The 20,732-nt window shown below is 35.0% G+C and overlaps 1 protein-coding gene across 4 annotated transcripts in view; it reads left to right on the top strand.

The window, feature by feature from the left end:
* Positions 1 to 351: 351 nt before the first annotated feature.
* The window catches only part of Rmdn1 (regulator of microtubule dynamics 1), a 33,232-nt gene continuing 12,851 nt past the window's right edge, over positions 352 to 20,732 (top strand). For 3 of the 4 annotated variants that reach the window (XR_006854856.2, XM_058583710.1, XM_046458617.2), the window contains exons 1-4: positions 352 to 620; positions 6,641 to 6,758; positions 16,080 to 16,167; positions 17,653 to 17,812. Coding sequence is in view for 3 of the 4 variants with exons in the window: in XM_058583710.1 (XP_058439693.1) it covers positions 492 to 620; positions 6,641 to 6,758; positions 16,080 to 16,167; positions 17,653 to 17,812 (495 nt within the window). In the remaining variant the exon portion in view is untranslated. Of the gene's footprint in view, positions 621 to 2,007; positions 2,121 to 6,640; positions 6,759 to 16,079; positions 16,168 to 17,652; positions 17,813 to 20,732 lie in introns of all 4 variants that reach the window. The other variant, XM_046458618.2, reaches the window with a different exon arrangement.

Raw genomic sequence — 20,732 nt, 5'->3', positions numbered from 1 at the left:
ACTTTCTTATGTGGGCGGATTAATTCCACGCATTTATTTCCAAAAAGAACCTCTTAATGCCAGGCGTCACCTACTTTTGATTTTTTTTTTTTTTTCTTTTCTTCCACACACCTATTCTCGGGTCTATTTCAAAGCCTTCAGTTCTGTTCTGGTGATCTATCCTTTTACCAAAACCAAGAAAGAGAGCGGAGCGGAAAGCACTCAGGAACCAGCGGAGGGTTCGCTCACTAGCTCGCCCCAAGGCTCGCGCTCGCGCGCTGTCACTCACTGCCCAAGCCCACTGGGCACAGGCGCAGCAGGCCCACGAAGTCCCACCCACTCGGGATCTCTCCCGCCCCCGGAAGTCGTGGATCGGAAGCGGTGAGAACTGAGAGGCACTGGCCAGGAAGCGGGGATGGGGGCAGTTCTCTGTGCGTAGACTGAAGTATTCCTTGCTCCGTCCTACGCGGGTCCGTGGCGGCCTGACATCAAGGGCCGGGAACGTGTAGGTCATGGCGCTGGCCTCGCGAGTGTGGCGCTTTCTCCCTTTGGCACGTGGAGCTGTTCCGGGTACTCGGTTTCCGACGAGGACTTGGGGCAGCCGTGAGCAGTGCTGCCCCGGGCGATTCCGCGGCCCTGAGGTAACCTCGCCTCCCTGGCTCCCTGTCTCTCCCTACCGTGTGGGTTCGGACTCCCGCCAGCTCTCGGCTGGGAGGCTCCGCACCACCTATGGGAAAGAGAACCGTGGAGGAAACTCAGGGGCAAGTGTGCCTGGACCGCGCCCCTTGACCGCTACGGACTGGTCCTTGCCCTTCCGCAAGCCTCCTCTCCTTAGAAAACTGGGCTTAGGTCAGAGAAGTAGTGAGTACGTCTCACGGAGAAGTTGCCCGCTGGCTGACCACCTTGTGTGAAAACATGGAGAACAGGATGGAGAAGGAACTTTGGCCGCTCTGAAAAAATTTTCACTTTTAGCAATTCCAGCTGTTAACCGAGTCTGCTAGATAGACTTTTAAACGACTGTGTTGTGACCGAAAGCTTCCTACGCAGAAACATATATATACATACATATATATACATTGTTTTATATATATATATATATATATATATATATATTAAAATATATATACACATACATATACATATGTATGTATATATATATATAGTAAAATATATATACACATACATATACATATGTATGTGTATATATATTTTAAAATTTGGGTTTGGGGCTTTAAGAAATTATTTCTGAGGGTTTTTTTAATATACATAGTGTTAAGAAAGGATGTCGGGATATTGTAGTCGCAGTTCTGTCATTTCTATTAGACTGCTTGTGGGACTCAGTTTATTTTTTATTTTTTGGTACCTGGGGGTTGAACCCAGGGGCGTTTAGTCACTGAGCCACATTCCCAGCTCTTTTTAATATTTTATTTAGGAGACAGGGTCTCATTAAATTGCTTAGGGCCTAACTAAGTTGCTGAGACTGATTTTGAACTTGTGCTTCTCCTTCCTGGGCTTCCTGAGCCTTTGGGATTACAGGCAGGCACCAACTCGCCAGGCTCTCAGTTTAATCTTGAAAGTAAGTTGGGCATTGGATGTGACATTCTTGTGGTGCCTATGAGCTATTTCACTTGGACTAAGTGTTTCATTATTTTAAACTGTAATACATTTTTAGCAGATTGCTTAGAACAACAGAGGTTTATTATCCCTGGATTCTGTTGGTTGGGTATTCAGGTGCAGCTTAGCTACCTACCTCAGGCAGAAGGTCTCTCCTGAGGTTCAGTCACACTTGTCAGCTGCTGAGGTCTGGGGTAAAGGGGAAGTTCTGCTTCCAAGTTCAATGCGATTGCATGGCTGTAGGCACACTTTCTCTTCTGCCTGCTGCTGCCAGCAATTCAAAGTCACTGGCTTACCCCCTGGGCAGGCAAGTGATCAAAGAGAACAAATGAGATCATGTGTCAATGATTTTTTAAAATAATAACTTAATCTTGGAAATGATATCAGCTCTGTTGTATTCTATTTCTTGGAAAGGAGGCAATAAACTCAGCATACATACAAGAGTGTGACTATGAGAAGGCAGGATTATTGGGGAGATTTTAGAGGCTGCCTACCACAACCAGATTCTAAAAACCTTATAAACCATGGTAAGTATTTCTGATTCTAGTCTAAATTGTTAAGTGTTTTACTTCTTCTTCTTCTTCTTTTTTTTTTTTGGTATTGGGAATTTAATAGGGGTGCTTTACCATTAGATACATTCCCTGCCCTCCCCTTTTTATTTTTTGAGACAAGGTCTCACTAAGTTTCTGAGAGCCTTGCTAAATTGTTGACTCTGGTCTTGAACTTGTCATTCTCCTGTCTCAGCCTCCCAAGTAGCTGGGATTATAGGCATGTGCCATTGGGCCCAGACTGTTAAACATTTTGAATGAGGAAGTCATTTGATCATACTTGATTAAAAAATTAGTCTTAGGCTACAGTGAATGCTGGAGACCAAATAAAAGATCATTGCTGTAGGACAGGTAAATGTGGTAGTTTGAACTTTAGTGGAAATTGAGATAAGTGGATTCATTCAAAGAATATCAAGAATGTAGAATTATTGGACCTAAAAGATAGGTGCAGTGTGGGGGTTGAAAGGAAAGTCAATGAAGAATCTATGGTTTCTGGTAGTGTTATTTATTGGGGTAGGACCTCAGAAAGACTTGAGGGGTAAGGGGGAAATAAGTTGGGTTTTAGACTAATTAAGATGAGTGTGGTAATATAAACAGATTGACATTGATGGGTAGTAGTTTGTTAGGTCTGCTGATTACCTTCTGAGGTCTGGGCTACAAATACAGATTCTGGAGCATCTACCCTATGATTGTAAATTATGCCATAGTAGAGATTGAGAGTATTTAATAGACCAAAAGAAGGCCTAATACTAATCAGAGAAATTCTGATATTAAAAAGGAGAAGAAACTGGCAAGAATTTATAAGAGAAAAAGCAGGAGATAGTGGTGACACATTTCTTTTCATCTACTGATGGGTTTAATTTTGTTTTTTGTGGTACTGGGTATTGAATCCAGGGGTGCTCTACTACTGAGCTACACTCCCTGTCCATTTTAAAAAATGTTTGAGTCTAGGTCTTATTAAATTGCTGAGGCTGATTTCAAACTTTTTGATTCTCCTGCCTCAGCCTCCCCAGTTGCTAAGATCACAGTCTTGTACCACCAGACCTGACTTGAGCTTATATTTTTAATTCTGCCTGGAACAAAGTTGTTACACTCAGTGTTGAAAAAAAAAAAAAAAAAAAAAAAGACTGTCTGAAACAGCCTACTTCTTTTGTTCAGCAAATACTTTTTGAATATTTTGAAATTTTTTGAAAATAATGCACTGCAACTTCAAAGTACATAGTGAAATAATGTGTTCCAACTGTCTCAGATATTTTTATAAGTTATCAGTATCTTGGAGGTGTCACTGAGGTGTGGGTCTTTCTTTTTTTTCTTCAAGTTCAGAAACATGATTTTCATTTACTTTCCCATAGATGAGCAAAGAGCTGCTTTATATTAATCAAACTGACAAGAGCTCAGCTGAATAACTGGCACTTCATAAATTTATAATAAGAAATATAAATAGCATTTTCTCCCTTCTAAGAAAGCCAGGATATTCTTTGTTGTGCCTTGTTTCAGCACAGAAAATTGACACTCTAAATGTCAAATTTCCTTAGGCTATAGTGGACTACACATGCATTCTACTATGTGATATACTCTATCCCTAAAAGCAATAGGAAACTAAGACACTTAAAAATAAACCAACCCTCCCTTCCTCCCTCCCTCCCTTCCTTCCTTCCTTCCTTCCTTCCTCCCTCCTTTCCATCCTTCCTCCCTCCCTCCCAGGGATTGAACTCAAGGGCTCTCAATCCAGACACATCCCCAGCTCTATTTTGTATTTAGAGACAGGATCTCACTGGGTTGCTTAGCGCCTCACTTTTGCTGAGGCTAACTTTGAACTTGTTATCCTAGTACCTCAGCCTCCTGAGCTGCTGGAATTATAGGCTTGCACCACTGGCCTGGCCTGATAAACTAGTCTTTTCCTCTTTTTTTCCAGGCAACACCACTACACATGTATATACCTTTTTCCCTTACTCCATCTCTTTTTGATAATTAAGCATTAACTCAAAAAATTAAATGCTGAAGATGTGACCATAACAAATTTAGTTTTACTACTTTACAGTGGATTTTTTTTTTTTTTTAAATCCAGTTGCGTGCAATGCCTTGAGTATTCATGCTGGACCAAGGAAACAGCATTTGGCAAATTTGGAATATGGTGGATTCCCCATTCCTACTCTAGATGCTTATCAGAAGTGCAAATGTGGATCAGATGTGGGTTGGAGGAGTCCAGAATGACTTCAGGGTTTTTTGTTGATTTTTCTTTTTTAAACTGAACAAGTAGAAGAGAGTTGCCATTTACCATGATAGAGAAAAATACCAGAGGAGTGAATTTGGTAGAAAGAACAGTTGTTTTGAGATGCCTAATAGAGTTTTTCAGAGACAATTTTTGAATAGGCAGTAGATAAATGATTCTGAAATTAGGGGTGACATTTAGCTAGAGATAAGAGTGTTTTGGGCTTATTAATGATATGAGACAAAGTTAGATCATGAATAGAGAAAAGAAGAAGACTTAGCTCAGGACATGAGCAAGGTGATATTGGAGATGAACTAACAAAAGAGAAGTCACTAAGACATAAGGAAATCCAAGAGAGTAGTATTTCAGAAGCAGAGTGTTTCAGGGTAGCAATGAAGTGCTGGGAAGGGCATTGTGAAGAGAAAATTTGTAGCATTGTTCATTATCTTGATTGTGGTGATGATAATGGTTTTCCAGGTTTATATATATGTCTTAAATTGTACATTTTATGTAGTTATTGTATGTAAATCATGTCTCAATAAAGCTGTTTTTAAAAATTAAACATACATTCATGATTTTTTTTTTAGAGGAAGTGATCAGCAGTCAAATGCTGTTAAATAGATCAAGTAAGGTGACAATTCAGAATTGACCACAGAAAATACAGGATGAATATCCTGAGTCTGATCCTAAATACTTCAAAATCTGAAACTTTTTTAGTGCTGTAAGTGGAAAATTTTATATTTGCTTTCATGTGATGGGTCACAGTCAAAACATAGACACTAAAAGTATTCTATAAAATTGCCTTCAGGCTGTGCAATAAGGTGAATATGAAACATAAATCATCCACAAGATAATCTTATAAGGTTGATGCAAATATTCCAAAATCTGGAAAAAAAAATCCAACATCTGAAACCCTTCTGATCCCCAAGCATTTTGAATAAGGGATATTCAATATGTAGCAGCATCTTTGGCATCATTAACTAGAATACCATCAGTGGAGTTGTGGGGATTCTTTTTTTTTTTTGGTACTGGAGATTGAACCTAGGAATTGAACTCAGGGGTCCTTTACCACTGAACTACATCCATAGCCCTTTATATTTTTTGAGACAGGGTCTTACTAAGTTACTTAGGGCTGCCCAAGTTGCCAAAACTGGTTTTGAACTCACAATCCTCATGCCTGAGCCTCCCAAATTGTGGAATTACAGGCTTGCAGTACTGTGCCTGGCTTATTTGTGAGAGTTAAAGAGAGAATGGGAAGGGAGATAGGAAGTGAAGGGGAAAGGGTTTTTTTGTTGTTGTTTTGTGATTTTTGTTTTGTTTTTTTTATACAAGTAAGAAGCTAACTTTTTATACTGATGGGAATAAATTTAAAGGGAAAAATTCAGGAAAAGGAAGAAATTGCTAGAATGATATTCATTCCTCTTTGTCATTGGTCTCAAGAATATGGTTATAATAGCGGGCATGGTGGGGCATACATATAATTCTAGCTACTCAATAGGCTGAGGTAGAAGGATTGCAAGTGTGAGACCAACCCAGGGAACTCATTGATCCTGCCTTAAAAAAATGGAAAGGACTGAAGATATAGCTCAAAGGTAAGTTGCCCCTGGGTTCAGTCTCCAGTACTGGGTGGAAAAAGAAAAAGGAAAAAAATCTGGCCATGATTATGAAAATTAATTTCTAAATCTGTTTGAATATGATTTTGTTTTATTCACCATGTATTTAAAACCTCCGGGTTTCATGGGTGATTTCAAACATGTTTTCACTTAAAGCTGTGTACGTTTTTTATGTGTTGCAGTTACTGTATTTGATACTCTTCATCTTGTTTACTAACAAAAGTCGATATTTGTCATGTGTTGATGTCTCATATTTTGTTTCATACAATTTATAATATCTAGGCCTCCACATAAAAATTTGGGTCTTTAAATCCAGCATTTACCATCACAACTGTGATTTTTAATAATTTGTTTATTTTTGCAGTGTTGGGGAGCTAACCCAGGGCCTTGAATATGGAGTCAAGTGCTTTACCACTGAGCTATATCCTTAGCCCATGACTGAGTTTTAGATGAGCTACCACTTCTAGATAGTCTTTTTCTTAATAAAATACACTATCCCTGTAAGGTTTAAAATAGATTTCCTGGAGAATTTGAAGAATTCATTTTTGAGCATCCCGTATTTTTATGATTAATTGCTTTGGAGGTGAGAGAAAATTGATGTAAAATTTTGCTTGGGGTAGCAGTTTCTCCAAATTTTCTAAGTTGGATAACTCTGCCATATTGTTTTTCCATAGGTGATAGGTAACGCAGGAACTTTGAAAAGAGGCCTTTTATTCTCAGCCTTGTCTTATTTGGGTTGTGAAACTTATCAAGTCATTTCGCAGGCTGCTGTTGTTCATGCCACAGCCAAAGGTAAGCATAAACTAAATATCTGGGAGACTTAGAGTTATTTTTGTTTGATATTTTGTTATTAACAGTTGTTTTTGAATAGATAATGAAACTAATATTGTTATAGTCCAGGTTATTTTTTGCTCTTATTCTGTACATGTATTAATTTTTTTTTAGCAAACTAAAATTTCTTCAGTAACAAATACTTTGTTAATACTTAATATTTTTGTAATTGGTTGAAAAGTGAAAAAAATATTATAATTCTTATTTGGTATAATATAGACTAGCAAATTTTTAAAACAGATTTAGTTAAATCAGTTTTCTGAGGGAAAAGAGCTAAAATTTTGGTATATTAGAGAAATATGATTTTAATTTCTTGGACTAATACTTTTTGGTTTATAGTCCTCATTTTTAAATCATAAAAGATGACTGGGAAAAGAAACATTTGATTTGGGGTAGTTTTTTTGATGGGGAGTTGTACAAGGTATTGAACCCAGGGGCACTCTATCCCTGAGTTGGATTCCTAGCCCTTCTTTTTTTTAGTTTTGAGACAGGATCTTGCTAAGTTGCCCAGGCTGACCTCGAACTTTGGATCCTTCTACCTCAGCTTCTCTGAGTTGCTGGGACTATAGGCACATGCCCATCATTCCTGGCTGATGAATATCTTTTAAAGTTCTAATAGAATAATAATTTGAAACTGCTGTCAAAAATGATTAATTGCCTAGTCATTTATCCATGACTGTTTGTTTTTATTTGCTACTGGAAATTGAACCTAGGAGCATTTTACCAGTTCCTTCTTTTTAAAAATATACGTTTTAAGATAGGGTGTCCTTTGGGGCTGAGGATGTGGCTCAAGTGGTAGCGCGCTTGCCTGGCGTGCGTGCGGCCCGGGTTCGATCCTCAGCACCACATACCAACAAAGATATTGTGTCTGCCGAGAACTGAAAAATAAATATTAAAAAAAAAAAAAAAGATAGGGTGTCCTTAAATTTCTGAGGGTCTTGCAGAGTTGATGAGGGTGGCCTTGAACTTGGGATCCTCCTGCCAGAGTCTCTGGGATTACAGGAATGTGCCACTGCACCTGGCTAAAACAGATAACTGAGAACTGCTATACTTTCTTTTTATTATTACTTTTTTAATGTATCATTTTATAAAGAAAGGCAAAGCAGAGGATTTCTATTTGTCACTGGCTCATTGACAATATTTGATAAATACAAAAAGCGTCTGTTTAAAGCTCCCTAGACTTTTCACAGTAACTTTAATTTTATAATTTTTTTTTAAGAGTCAAAGTGGCAGAGATTAGAACCTATATTTTTATTTTTCTGTCTTAGTTTCATTATGTGTTAGTATTGTTGCAGAACTGATTTAGTGCTTCCGTAGGCAATAAAATATGACACTTTGAAAGGCAAAGCCAAAATTGTTTTTAGCCTTAGTGATCACAGAACACTTTTTTCAGAAGTGTCTTTATGACATAAAAAAATCACTGAATATATGTTCATACGAAAACATTTTAAGATGATTTGCCTTCTTGAGTCATGTACTAGCTGGATGCAGCTGCAATAGCAAAATTGAGGAGACATCAAACAGTGGTTCTTTTCACACCTCAGCAAGTTTTTAAGCTACTTCTTTTTTGAAAAATATTTATTTCTTAGTTTTTTTTTTTTTTAGGTGGACACAATATCTTTACATTTATATGGTGCTGAGAATCTAACACAGTGCCCCACGCATGCTAGACGGGCCTGCTACCACTTGAGCCACATCCCCAGCCCCTTTAAGCTACTTCTTGCCATTTTCTTCCTCCATCTTTTGAGAGAGCAACCTTGAGCTAGACTGAGGGAGTCCTGCAGACCAACCAGAGAATAGATGCTATAGGAGCAAATTTATCTTACCAGTGGATGGCTGTGTGTTCCCATGAGGCAGCATGCTTCCCACTCAGGGCAGCTGACCCTTCACCCCTGTTTTCAAGATGGTGACTGTTGAGAGCAAACTTATTAAAAATTTCACTTCAGAGGAATTTATTAATCACAGTAAAATAGTAAAGATTTCTATAAGTGAATTGGAATGGTTGGCCTGCCTGTGCTATAGGCATCTTATTAAAAGGCTTGAGTAACGAACTTGCCTCCCTAGGTGTTAATGAAGGCAAATTTAAGGGTTTGACAGTAGATCTTCAGCGTGGTATTTCTTTCTTTCTTTCTTTTTGGTACTGGGGGTTAAACCGAAAGTCACTTTACCACTTAGCTACATCCCCAGCACTTTTTATTTTTTATTTTGACACAGGGCCTCACTAAGTTACTTATATTCTTGCTAACTTACTGAGGCTGGCTTTGAACTTGTGTTTCTCTTACCTCAATCTCCTGAGTCGCTGGGATTACAGGCATATAGCACCATACCCAGCAGCATGGTGTTTCTTTCATGACAGTGCCAAATATAGTTTGCAGCAAAAGATTACTTCATCATTGCAAACTCCAGCCTACTGATTATCACAGCATGTGAATGTCCAGGAAAAAGGAGAAACATGCCTTAATGTAGTCCACTGAAATGTGTCCATCTTTAAATTCATGATTTCCAGTGTTACCCAATATAATTGCCACTGCAAACTAAATAGTAGTTTTCAGTTTAGTAAGTATCTTATGTATTTTGGAAGTTGAGTGCATTTGAATAAACTTGGATTCCTAAACATTGGAAAAGGAAAGTGGGCAGACTGACTGCCCTGTTTATTTAGCCCTCTAGGTCTTTTACCTAGCATTCAGATTGCATGGTACTTATTTTTACAATTCCTAAGTTGATGTTATTGAAAGTGGTTGTAATCTGAACACTGCCCATTTCCATTTTTTCCTTGTACCAAGGTTTGATACCCACAGTGAAAGCTGTCCTGAATGGCTTCTTGAAGAGCATGGGGACTCAGGTGTTCTTGTGTGGAGTGAAATTTACATTTCTAGTGTATTTTTTTTTAAAACCAGGTATTGAACTCAAGCTCCCAGGCTTTTTAAAATTTTTTTTTTGTTTTGTTTTGAGACAGGGTCTCGCTAAGTTGCTTATTAGGGCCTTGCCAAGTTTCTGAGGCTGGTTTTGACCTTACTATCCTCCTGCTTCAGCCTCCTGAACCACTCTAATTACAGCAGATGTCATCACACCCAGCTAGTGTCCTGAAGAGTCTGAACTCAGATATAGGCAATGATAATGATCTTGAACAGTGGAAAAAATTCACAAAAAATGATTAACTGTGGATATAAGACAGGACCATTGGCCTATCTATAGCTGATTTATTTTGGAAAATATTTTGAATATTCTATGAGAGTAGATCTTTTTCTACCATAAGTAAGGTTCTCCATGAAATAAATGAAGTATTCCTTAGTGTTCCTTGTATACTGGAAGAAAATGAAATGGTAGACCTTATAAAGCTTCACATTTGAAAAAGTGCAGAAAAACTATGAGAAATTCAGAAGAAGCTCAAGCTTTTAAAGTTGCATAATGTTACCATTCTGAAGTATTTGAGGAAGGGCTAGTAGTTATAGAATTGTATATTTGAATAAACTTGGATTCCTAAACATTGGAAAAGGAAAGGCGGTAGACTGATTGCCCTGTTTATTTAGACCTCTAGCTCTTTTTCCTAGCATTCAGATTGCGTGGTATTTATTTTTACAGTTCCTAAGTAACTGCATCAAAGAAAGTGTTTTAAGGAATCTCTGTTGTATTAGTATTTTGTGGTTGCCGTTTGGTCCAAAAAACATATGAATCTGTTTATTGTGTTATAAAATTCCACCTATCATGCTCATTGTTTTTGTTCTGAATTGTTTATTCCTGTGTTCATTTATATGCTATAAAAAAGTTGTAACTTCCTTTCAGTGTAAAAATATAAGGATGTAAACAGAAAAATAACTCTAAATGTTAATACTATTCCTAACATTAAACCTTGGCAGGAAAATGTTTTCACATTCTGAGGGTTGACTTGCTCTGAAAACTAAGTTCACTGTTTTTATTTTATATTTGAATGAAAACTGGCCTATGTTTTAGAATCCCTTCTGTATTTTGAAAGCATATTTGGAACACTGAAAAGTTAATACAAAAAAGAGTAAAATTATTTAGCTTGCTTTGGTTTTATTTAGCTTTATTTTCTTTTTCTTTTTTATTTTTGGCTGAACACTGCCTTATTTAACTTCAAAAAATTTTTAATTAACATGTAATAATTGTATATGTGGTACAATGTGATGTTTTGATATATGAATATAATTCAAAGTGATTAAATCAAGATACTTAACATTTCATCAGTGTATTTTTTGTGATAAGACAAAAATTTACTCTCCTAGGAATTGTGAAATATATAACACATTAATAACTGTAGTCACCATGCTGTGCAATAGATCTCAAAAACTATTCTTCCTAACTGAAGTTTTATATCCTTAGACTAACTTCTCTCTGTTCCCTCTGCCACCTCACCCCATCCCAGTGGTCACCCCTGGTAACCACTATTCTACTATCTACTTCCAAGTTTGACTCTTTCAGATTCTGCATGTTAATAACATCATACAGTATTTATCTTTTTGTGCTTGGCTTATTTCACCTCTAGATTTATCCATATTGTCACAAGTGACAGTTTCCTTCTCTTTTTAAGGCTGAATAATATTCTATTGGGTATATCTGCCCTACTTTTAAAAATTTATCATATGATGGATATTTAGGTTGCTTCTGTATTTTATCTATTGTGAATAATGCTGCAATGAATATAGAACTGCACATATCTCTTCAAAATACTGGTATCAATTCTTCTGGATATACAGGTTGAGTATCCTTTATCCAAAAGGCTTGAGATGCAGAAATGTTTGAGATTTTGGAGTTTTTCATAGACTTTGATCCTCTATAACCCCAAAATGCAAAACATGAAATGCTCCAAAATCTCAAACTTTTTTTTAATATAAGGTCAGCACTTAAAATTTTTTTTGAGTTTTCTCAGGATTTTGGATTTTCAGATTAGAGATGCTCCACCTAATTAGAAGTGTAATTGCTAGATCATATGGTAGTTCTATTTTTAGTTTTTGAGAAACCTCCATACTGTTTTCTATAATGGCTATAGTTTTATTAAACAGTAACCACCACTTTGTAATTAATTTACTGGTTAGTTCATATAATTTGTGAGATTAAAGACAAATTAATTCATAAAATAATTAATTTTATTAAACATTAATTCATAAAATAATTCTAACAAATTTTTAAACATGGAAAATCCCATGTTTCTGTTAAAATATACAATTTGGTGTTTACAGGTTTCTTTTGTCTTATATTTCTCTGTGCTGTATTTTTTTAGGAATTGGTATTCAGATAATTTTGCCCTTCAAACTTCTGCTTAATTCTCATTATATCTGCTTCATGCTTACTGTAGCCAGTTTAGAAGGTTTTTCCTCCTCCATTTACCAGGACTATATTCTGTGGTGGAACTTTCTTGTAATTTAATTAAAGTTTAAAGACATATGTTATGTGTTACTGATATTTCAGTTGAATGGGATTATAGGGCCCCTTTTTTCCCTCTCTTTCCTCCACATTATTGGACCTCTGCATTGGTAGGTATGCTGTCCTACAGAGCTATATCCCAAATTCAGGGCTGAATTTAAAAAGTAGTAATATACATAATTACCACAAGGTGGTGCTAAATACCCACTTACTTGCAGTAACTGAAGGAACTGCAGAAACTTAAATTATTTCTTTTTTGTTTTTTAATACTTTTTAGTTGCTGACCGATCTTTATTTTATTTATTTGTGTGCAGTGCTGAGAATCAAACCCAGTGAGTGGCTCACACATGCTAGGCAAGTGCTCTGCCACTGAGCCACAACCCCAGCTCAAATTATTTCTTTAAAATAGACAAATTATAAAGCCCCCTAAAGAAAGATATTCTAATACATTCACAGAACTGTTTTGAGTATGTGAAAGTTCACTCATAAAATGCTTAAAAGATAAGTAATTTAAAGGTTCTTTATGTATACTTTAGTTGTCTTTTCTTGTACTTTAAATAATTCTTCTTTTCTGATGAACCTATAGAACCAAGTGTTCCTTCTTACGTATTCATTTGTAGTACTGCAGAACATTTTTGGTAGTGTTATTTCCAGTGACATGCATTATTATATAACACACAGTATTATTGATGTGAAAGATTTGCCTTAAATTTGGATGATTTCATTATAACTTAGTTCCTGGAATCCAGATTTTCTGCTTTTTAAAGTTCTTTGTAGAGCAACTTTAGAAGTAGGGCAGTTTTGCTTGACAGAGGAGTACCTAAGGAGTATTCATTTTTGTCCAGATACCTTTGGCATGGCTAGACAGATTACTGTTAACAAGAAAAAACTAGAAAACCAAGTTTACTAATATATGCATGTGTCTTATCACTAACATTTCTTTTTTTTGTTGGGGGGGGGGGAGTACCAAGGATTGAACTCAGGGACACTTGACCACTGAGCCATATCTCCAGCCCTGTTTTGTATTTTATTTAGAGACAAAGTCTCATTGACTTACTTAGTGCCTCACTTTTGCAGAGGCTTTGAACTTGAGATCCTCCTGCCTCAGTCTCCTGAGCTGCTAGGATTACAGGCATGAGCCACTGAGCCTGGCAACATTTCTTTCTTTGAAAAACTCTTAGGGAGCATTTTTAGGCTAAATTTAATATTTCACTGTAGGTGAATTATGAAAATCTAGGATATTTACTCATTATGTTGAAAGTGATTTACTTCAAAAGTTAGTTCATTTTATAGAATATGATCTCTATGTCAGTAACATAGCTTATTTTTAAATATTGCTTATTTCTAAATATTTTTAGGAAAGTACAAAACAGCTGACTTGGAGATATATAGAGTGCTCTACATTGTTTTCACCTAAGTCTATATATAAGTGTATTTTTTTCTTATAAATTGGATACTATATTGTTTTAGAAATTCCTTTTTAGAATTAGAAAAAATAAAATTTCTAAAGCCTGGATACTATAACTTATTATGCTATATTGTATAATAAAGAAATTGGAGCTATGTGATTTGAGAGATTATTCAGGATACACACAGAAGATTTAGGTTATACACTAGATTTCCATATTAATTACTTGGATGAGGAGATGTAAATTTTCTGTTAAGTGCAATAATCATCTTTTAGGGAATCAGAATAATAAATGAATATAAGTAACTTGCTACTTATACATGCCACGTACACTTCCAAATATGCCAGATCAATTGATCTACCTACCTTTCTACTTATATTTTCCTAGTGTTTTGTCATTTCCATAGTAAACGTCAGTGACTTAAAACAACACAGTTTTTTAATCTTACAGTTGTGTAGTTGAGAAGTACAAAATGGCTCTCACTGAACTAAATATCTAAATGTTGATAGGGCTGTGTTTCTCTCTGGAGGACCTCTGGGAGAAACTTCTTATTTCTTTCCGCTTCTAGAAGCTTCTTACATTCCTTGGCCAAAGGCCTCCTTCCTCCATGTTCAGATCCAATAATCTCATCATTATGATTTTGTTTTCATTATATATCTCCTTTCTGTCTTCTTCCTCCTCCTCCTCCTACTTTTAAAGACCTTATAATTATATTGGGCCAACTGGATAATTCAGGATAATTTCTATTTTAAGGTTAGCTGATTAGTAACATTAATTCCATCTACAATTTACATTGCCATGTAACCAGACATATTCACATATTCCAGGGATTAAGATACAAATGTTCTTGGAGACCATTTTGCCTACCATAACTATCAACTAAGAATGCTGAGATTACTGCTTATTTTAAGACTCTTTGGGTGTTTAAAACCCAAACTTTGTGAATCAGCCTTATATCAGATAAAAATATAAAATAGAATGGAAGCAAACTTCAGAAATTAATCAGCCATGTGAATACTTATATTAAATTCTATGTTTCTAATCATACTGAAATAGTATTAGTGAGAAAAATCTTTATTTAATTTTAAGGCTTTTTTGTTTTTGTTATGTCATTTAATTTCTTAACTAATTTAATTACATTAAAATGTTTAAATATACTTCACTTGCACTATTGTGCATATTTCTTTCTTTTGCTAGTTTAGATTTTATGTATTTTATTTATTTTATTTTTTGATAACTGGGGATCTAACTCAAATCTAACTTTATCAATGAGCTACATCCCCGGCCCTTTTAAATTTTTTATTTTGAGACATGGTGTGACTACATTGCTAAGGATTTCACTACATTGCTGAGGCTGACCCCAAACTTTGATCCTCCTGTCTTAGCCTCCTGAGTCACTTGGATTACAGGTGTGTGCCACCATACCTAGCCTGGATTTGAATTTTTGAAAAGCTTAAACTTTTAACTTCAAATACACTAAGATTAATTAAACTATGTCAAGATAAATAATAAACTTAACACATTATAGAGTTGGCTTATAAGTAGGATAAAATGATACAACACCTTTGGAGAAGACAAAATTAAAGTATAGATTGAAATTTTCTGAAATTCATACTGTTTTTTCAATTAGTAGGGCATACACCATCAATAAGGCTTATATATTTTGTGGTTGTATATAACATAGTTGTAAGAGTTGGTGCCAGTGAGTTAAGTTTCAGATTCTGTCTGTAGTTAACTACATCAAAGTTTTTTGTTTTTTGTTTCTGTGGTGCTGGGGATTGAACCCGGGGCCTTGTGCATACGAGGCAAGGACTCTACCAGCTGAGCTATTCCCCCTGCCCAACATCAAAGTTTTTGATGCCGGACTTTTTTTTCATAATAGTGTCTTCAAGTATAAGGTAGATCATGAAAGAACCTAGGAAAATATTGTGATTCAGTCCATTCAAATTAACAGTATTCAATGCTGTAAGTGAATGAGTTATCAGGTTTTTTTCTTTTTATAATGGATGATATTAAAAATAGTGCCAACAAAAAGACTACATGTATGGAGGTATGTGTACCACAAATTCCTCATCAAAATTGTTTTTTCATTTTTTGAAAATGTAGGTATCATATTTAGCATCAGAATAAGTTTCCAGGTTTTATTTTATTTTATTTTTTAAATATTTATTCTTTAGTTATAGATGGACACAATATCTTTATTTTTATGTGGTGCTGAGGATCGGACCAAGTGCTTCACGCATGCTAGGCGAGTGCTCTACCTCTGAGCCACAACCCCAACCCCTGCAAGTTTTATTTTCTATGACTTTAATAAATCGTTTATTTTATTGGTTTTGTACTTATCTCTACAATACTTCTTCACAATTTTAGAAGTAATTTCTGGATCTGATTTTTCCTTATATATAAAAGCATTTCTTTCTTAGAATTATTGCCATTTGACTTGAGAAGACCTACTTTATTGTATCTTTTTTTTCTTTCATAATGTTGGAAGTTGAAGAGATTCTTGAACAAGCTGACTATCTGTACGAAAGTGGAGAAACAGAAAAACTTTATCAGTTGCTAACCCAATACAAAGAAAGGTAGGCATTATATGATAGGTATGGGTTTGAGGTTTCCTCAGAATTTTTGTTAATTAATGATCTGTGGTGCTTTAAATTTTGTGAATTATTGTAGCTTTTCTTCAATAATATTTCTTAGAGTTTATAGTAATTACTCAAAAGGTGATATGTTGATTTAGAAAAGATGTTTCTCTACTTATTCTAGTAGAATATTGAAATCTTTTTTGCGTTTTTATCCTGGACCTTACAAGATATCACTGAATATTTATCTCATATATCTATATTATATATTTCTCTTTTCTTTTAAAGTAATACCTTATTGGTATAAGATTTAAATGAATTCACTGGGATTTGAGATGATTATTGCCACCACTGAATAGTAACTATTTAGAGCACAGTTTTTCAGGGAGGAAAAAAAAAAAGACTCCTTCCTCAATTTCTAGTACTACATATTTAGTCATTTTACACTTTTTTTTTTTTTTTGGAGAGTGGAGGTAGAAGAAGACTCATCCCTGTAAAGTAAGTCAAATAAGGCTAACTGAAATTTCCAGATAATCAATCTGCCTCATCTCCTAAGCTAAAAATACTGAATAATTTTCAGCTTTCGTAGATTCAAGAAAAGAACATTTTCCCCAAACCTGTCAATTTTACTTCCTAAGCATTTACAGAATCAACCTTCCCTTCTTCATTGTACACTCAGTAACCTGAAGTGGCTATTTAGGCACTGTATAGTCATTTTAGTGGTAACTTGCTATTTTTTTGTTGTTGTTCTTTAAAAATGTATCAAGTAGGTGTAAAGGCAGACTTTTAACAAAAAGGTTTAAGATTAATTTTAAAAAAATTTTGTTCATTGTGGCTATTATTAACTATTTCTTATTTTAAATAATTATATTTAAATGGAAGCTTTTCAAGGACTCCAGTACTTTTACTTAAAATAAGCCATGTATTATAGCAGGGCATTCTAACATGGGATTTATTTTGAGATTACAAAATATATTTACTCATTCATTAACCAATACCTACAGGTACGTGTGGGGTGCAGAGTTTTCTATTTGGGGCTACAGATTTGGTAGCATTTTTTTTTTTTTTTAAGTGCACGATCCTGTTACAAAGTTCATATTATCTTGTGGTACCATCTGAGCCGGTTAGTGAATTATGTAAAGCACATTGCCAGTGAGGTAAAAAGCTTCAATTTACATATTGCGTTTTGTAGGGAAAATGATTAAAGTATTGAAATACAAAAGTATTTTCTGAGGAAGTCAGTATTTTTGACATTATAGATGAATTAGTATTTATGAATAAAACTAGACATTTTTATAGGAAGTTTTTAGTAAATAAAGGTTTTAAAGAAAGAAAATAATAAATTTAGCATTATTAAAAATGGCTTTTGATATCATATTGCTTGCTATATTCTAGCCAGGCTGAAAGACCATTTGTTAGTGATGTGACCTTTAGTAATTTTTAAGTGCATTAAAATGGTGGTTTTATATTTTACTTCAAATTAAGTGAAGATGCAGAGGTACTGTGGCGATTGGCTCGGGCATCACGTGATATTGCTCAGCTTAGCGGGACTTCAGAAGAGGAGAAAAAGCTTTATGTGTATGAAGCCCTAGAGTATGCAAAAAGAGCATTAGAAAAAAATGAATCAAGTTTTGCTGCTCATAAGGTAAGTGGTTATCATGTAGGTGCATTGTTTATACTTATCTAAATAAGTAGTGAAGACATTAATTTTTATCTATTTTGTAACTTTTTCAAAAAGTAGTACTTTTTAATGGTTTCTATCTTTTAATATTTGTTGAGACTTGATTTATGGCCTGACCTGACATATCATTTATCATGTACCATGTGTGTTTGAGAATATGATTCTGCTATTGTGTTGAATGTTTTCAAGATATATGTTAGTGTTCAAATTTTCTTTCTTTGCTGTTTTTCTGTCTAGTATATCTATTCTCTTTTGGAAGTGGTTTGAAGTCTCCAACTATTATAATTGTCTGAGTTTTTGCTTTATATATTTTGTTGTACTTTCTTGATAATGTCCTTTTTCTCCACTAACTTTTGTTACAAAATCTATTTTGTCTGGTATTTGTGTAGTCACTCCTGCTTTTTCTAGCACTGTCTTCCTGAAGCATCATTTTGTATCCTTTTACCTTCAGCCTGTTTCTTTGAATCTGAAGTGTCCTGAAAAGTACATTGATTTATGTTTTTAATATGTTCTGCCAATTTCTGATATCTAATTAAGAGAGATTAAGCTATTTGTATGTAAAAAATTGATGATGCCATTTTGTTATTTGTTTTTTATTTGTTGTGTCTTTTTGTTTCTCAGTTCCTCCCTTAGTATCTTTTTTGTGTATTAAATAGATTTTCCTGTTTTGTTTTTCTTTCTTTTAGTGTTCCATTTTAATTCTTTTTTGTTTTCTTTTATTGTATATTTTTAGTTATTTTCTTAGTGGTTGTCCTGAGAATTACTGTCATAGTTCACAATAATGTAGTCATTGGATGTCAGTTTAATTTCAGTATTATACAAAACTTTGCTCTTATCTCTGCTTCTTCTCCCTTACTTTGACTCAATTGGTTTGCACCTTGATCTTGGACTTTCTAACCTCCATAATTGAAAAATAAATTCATAACTTTCTTCCTTCTTCTCTCCCTACTTTCCTTCCTTCCTTACTTCCCTTTGTAGTATTAGGGATTGAATCTAGGGTCTCACACATGTTAGTCAAGCACTTTACCACTGAGCTACATCCTCAGCCCTTTTTTAAATCTAAGTTGCCAGGCTGGCCTCAAACTGTGTCCATCTTGCCTCAGCCTCCCAACTACTTGTGATTACAGGTGTGCATCATCACACCTGGCTAAATTTCTGTTGTTTAATTTACTCAACTTATACTATTTTGTTATGGTAATCCTTGCAGACTTTAGATAGGTGTTCATGATTTCTGGTAAAAAAAATCAAATGTTAATCATACTTAGTACATGAGTCATACATGATGAGTCACTTCATTCTTGTTGCTTTCAGGATTCTTCTATTTTTAATAGAAGACAGAAGAATTGATTGTTGTGCCTTGATTATGATGTAACTACCTGTGGATCTCTGAATTTGAATTATAGCTGAATTTTCAGATATTCTGTTTCTGTTCTCTACTGGGATCTATTGTGCATATTTAGATGTGCTTAATATTATCCCACAGTTCTCTGAGACTATATTAATTTCTCTTCATTCATTTTTTCCTTCTGTTGATTAGGCTGGATAATCTCAACTGACCTATCTTCACATTAGCTGATCTTTTCTTCTGCCTGTTTAACTCTCTTGAGCACTCTAATGAGTTTTCATTTCAGTTACAGTACTTTTAACTTACATTTGTTTGGTTCCTTTCTATAATTTCATTTTATTCATTGTGTCTATTTAGTGAGATATTGTTCTCATATTTTCTTCAGTTCTTTTTCAGGTTGAAATTCATAGAAAGTATGTCTAGGAAACTTGCCCATTCATTGTAATGTTAGCTATGGGCTTGTTTTATTATGTCCAGGTGCATTTCTTCTGTAACAGATTTGTTCAGAGTTTTTAGCAGGAAGGAATGCTGAATTTTACAAATGTCTTTTCTGCATCTGTCAATGATATTTTTGTTCTTTTTTAAAAATATTTTTTAAGTTGTCAATGGATCTTTATTTTATTTATTTATATGTGTTGCTGAGAATTGAACCCAGTGCCTCACACGTGCTAGGCAAGCACTCTACCACTGAGCTACAATCCTAGCCTCTTCTTGTTGTTCTTAACTCTGCTGATGTGTGGTGTCACATTCATTGGTTTGTGTATATTGAACTGTTCTTGCATCCCTGGAATAAATCCCACTTTATCATGGGAAATAATCTTTTTAATATGCTAATGGATTTGATTTACTAGTGTTTTTTCCTTGAGGATTTTTGCACATGTGTCCATCAGGAACATTGGCCTATAACTTTTTTATGTTGTGTTCTTGTTTGGTATTGAGAGCTTGGTGCAAAAAGCATTTATATCTATGTAATGTGTGTGTGTGTGTGTGTGTGTATATATATATATATATATATATATATATATACACATACTACAAAGCAAAAATAATAATAATGACTGCATTAATATGTTAAGAGACACTGGATTTCACCATGGCAGACCCAGTATTGGTTTCCAACTTTAAAAGCCTGGTCTTAATTACCTATTCACTCTCCACCCCCATCCCCCCCACCACCACCACCTGACTGCCAAGCAGGTTTCTCTCCATGCGTGTTGCTTGAAGTTGTGTGAAGGACGACACAGGCACAACTTTCCTTTCTTCCTTCTTCAGTGCATCTTATTATTATGTTACAACCATGAACTATGGTCTCTCACTTGGTTTCCCTAGCTCTTGTGAAGGTAGTTCTGTGCATCAATAGCTATTCAAATTGATATTTCTGTGGGCAGATGATCTCTGGAGGGTCTTCTTCCACTGCTATCTTGTTCTGCCTTTTATAGGTGGTTTTTGGTTCTTTTCCTCTGACTCCTTCTTTTCTAGGATTCAGCTATACTTATATTTGTTCACATAAAATTGTTCAAAAATTCACCAATCTGTTCT

Source organism: Marmota monax, unplaced genomic scaffold (assembly GCF_021218885.2).
Source record: "Marmota monax isolate L192 unplaced genomic scaffold, Marmota_monax_Labrador192_F-V1.1 WCK01_AAM20220418_F8-fsc00147, whole genome shotgun sequence".
Classification (NCBI taxonomy): Eukaryota; Metazoa; Chordata; class Mammalia; order Rodentia; family Sciuridae; genus Marmota; species Marmota monax.
Note: the sequence above shows the minus strand (reverse complement) of the source record. Positions and strands in the feature narration are given on the sequence as shown.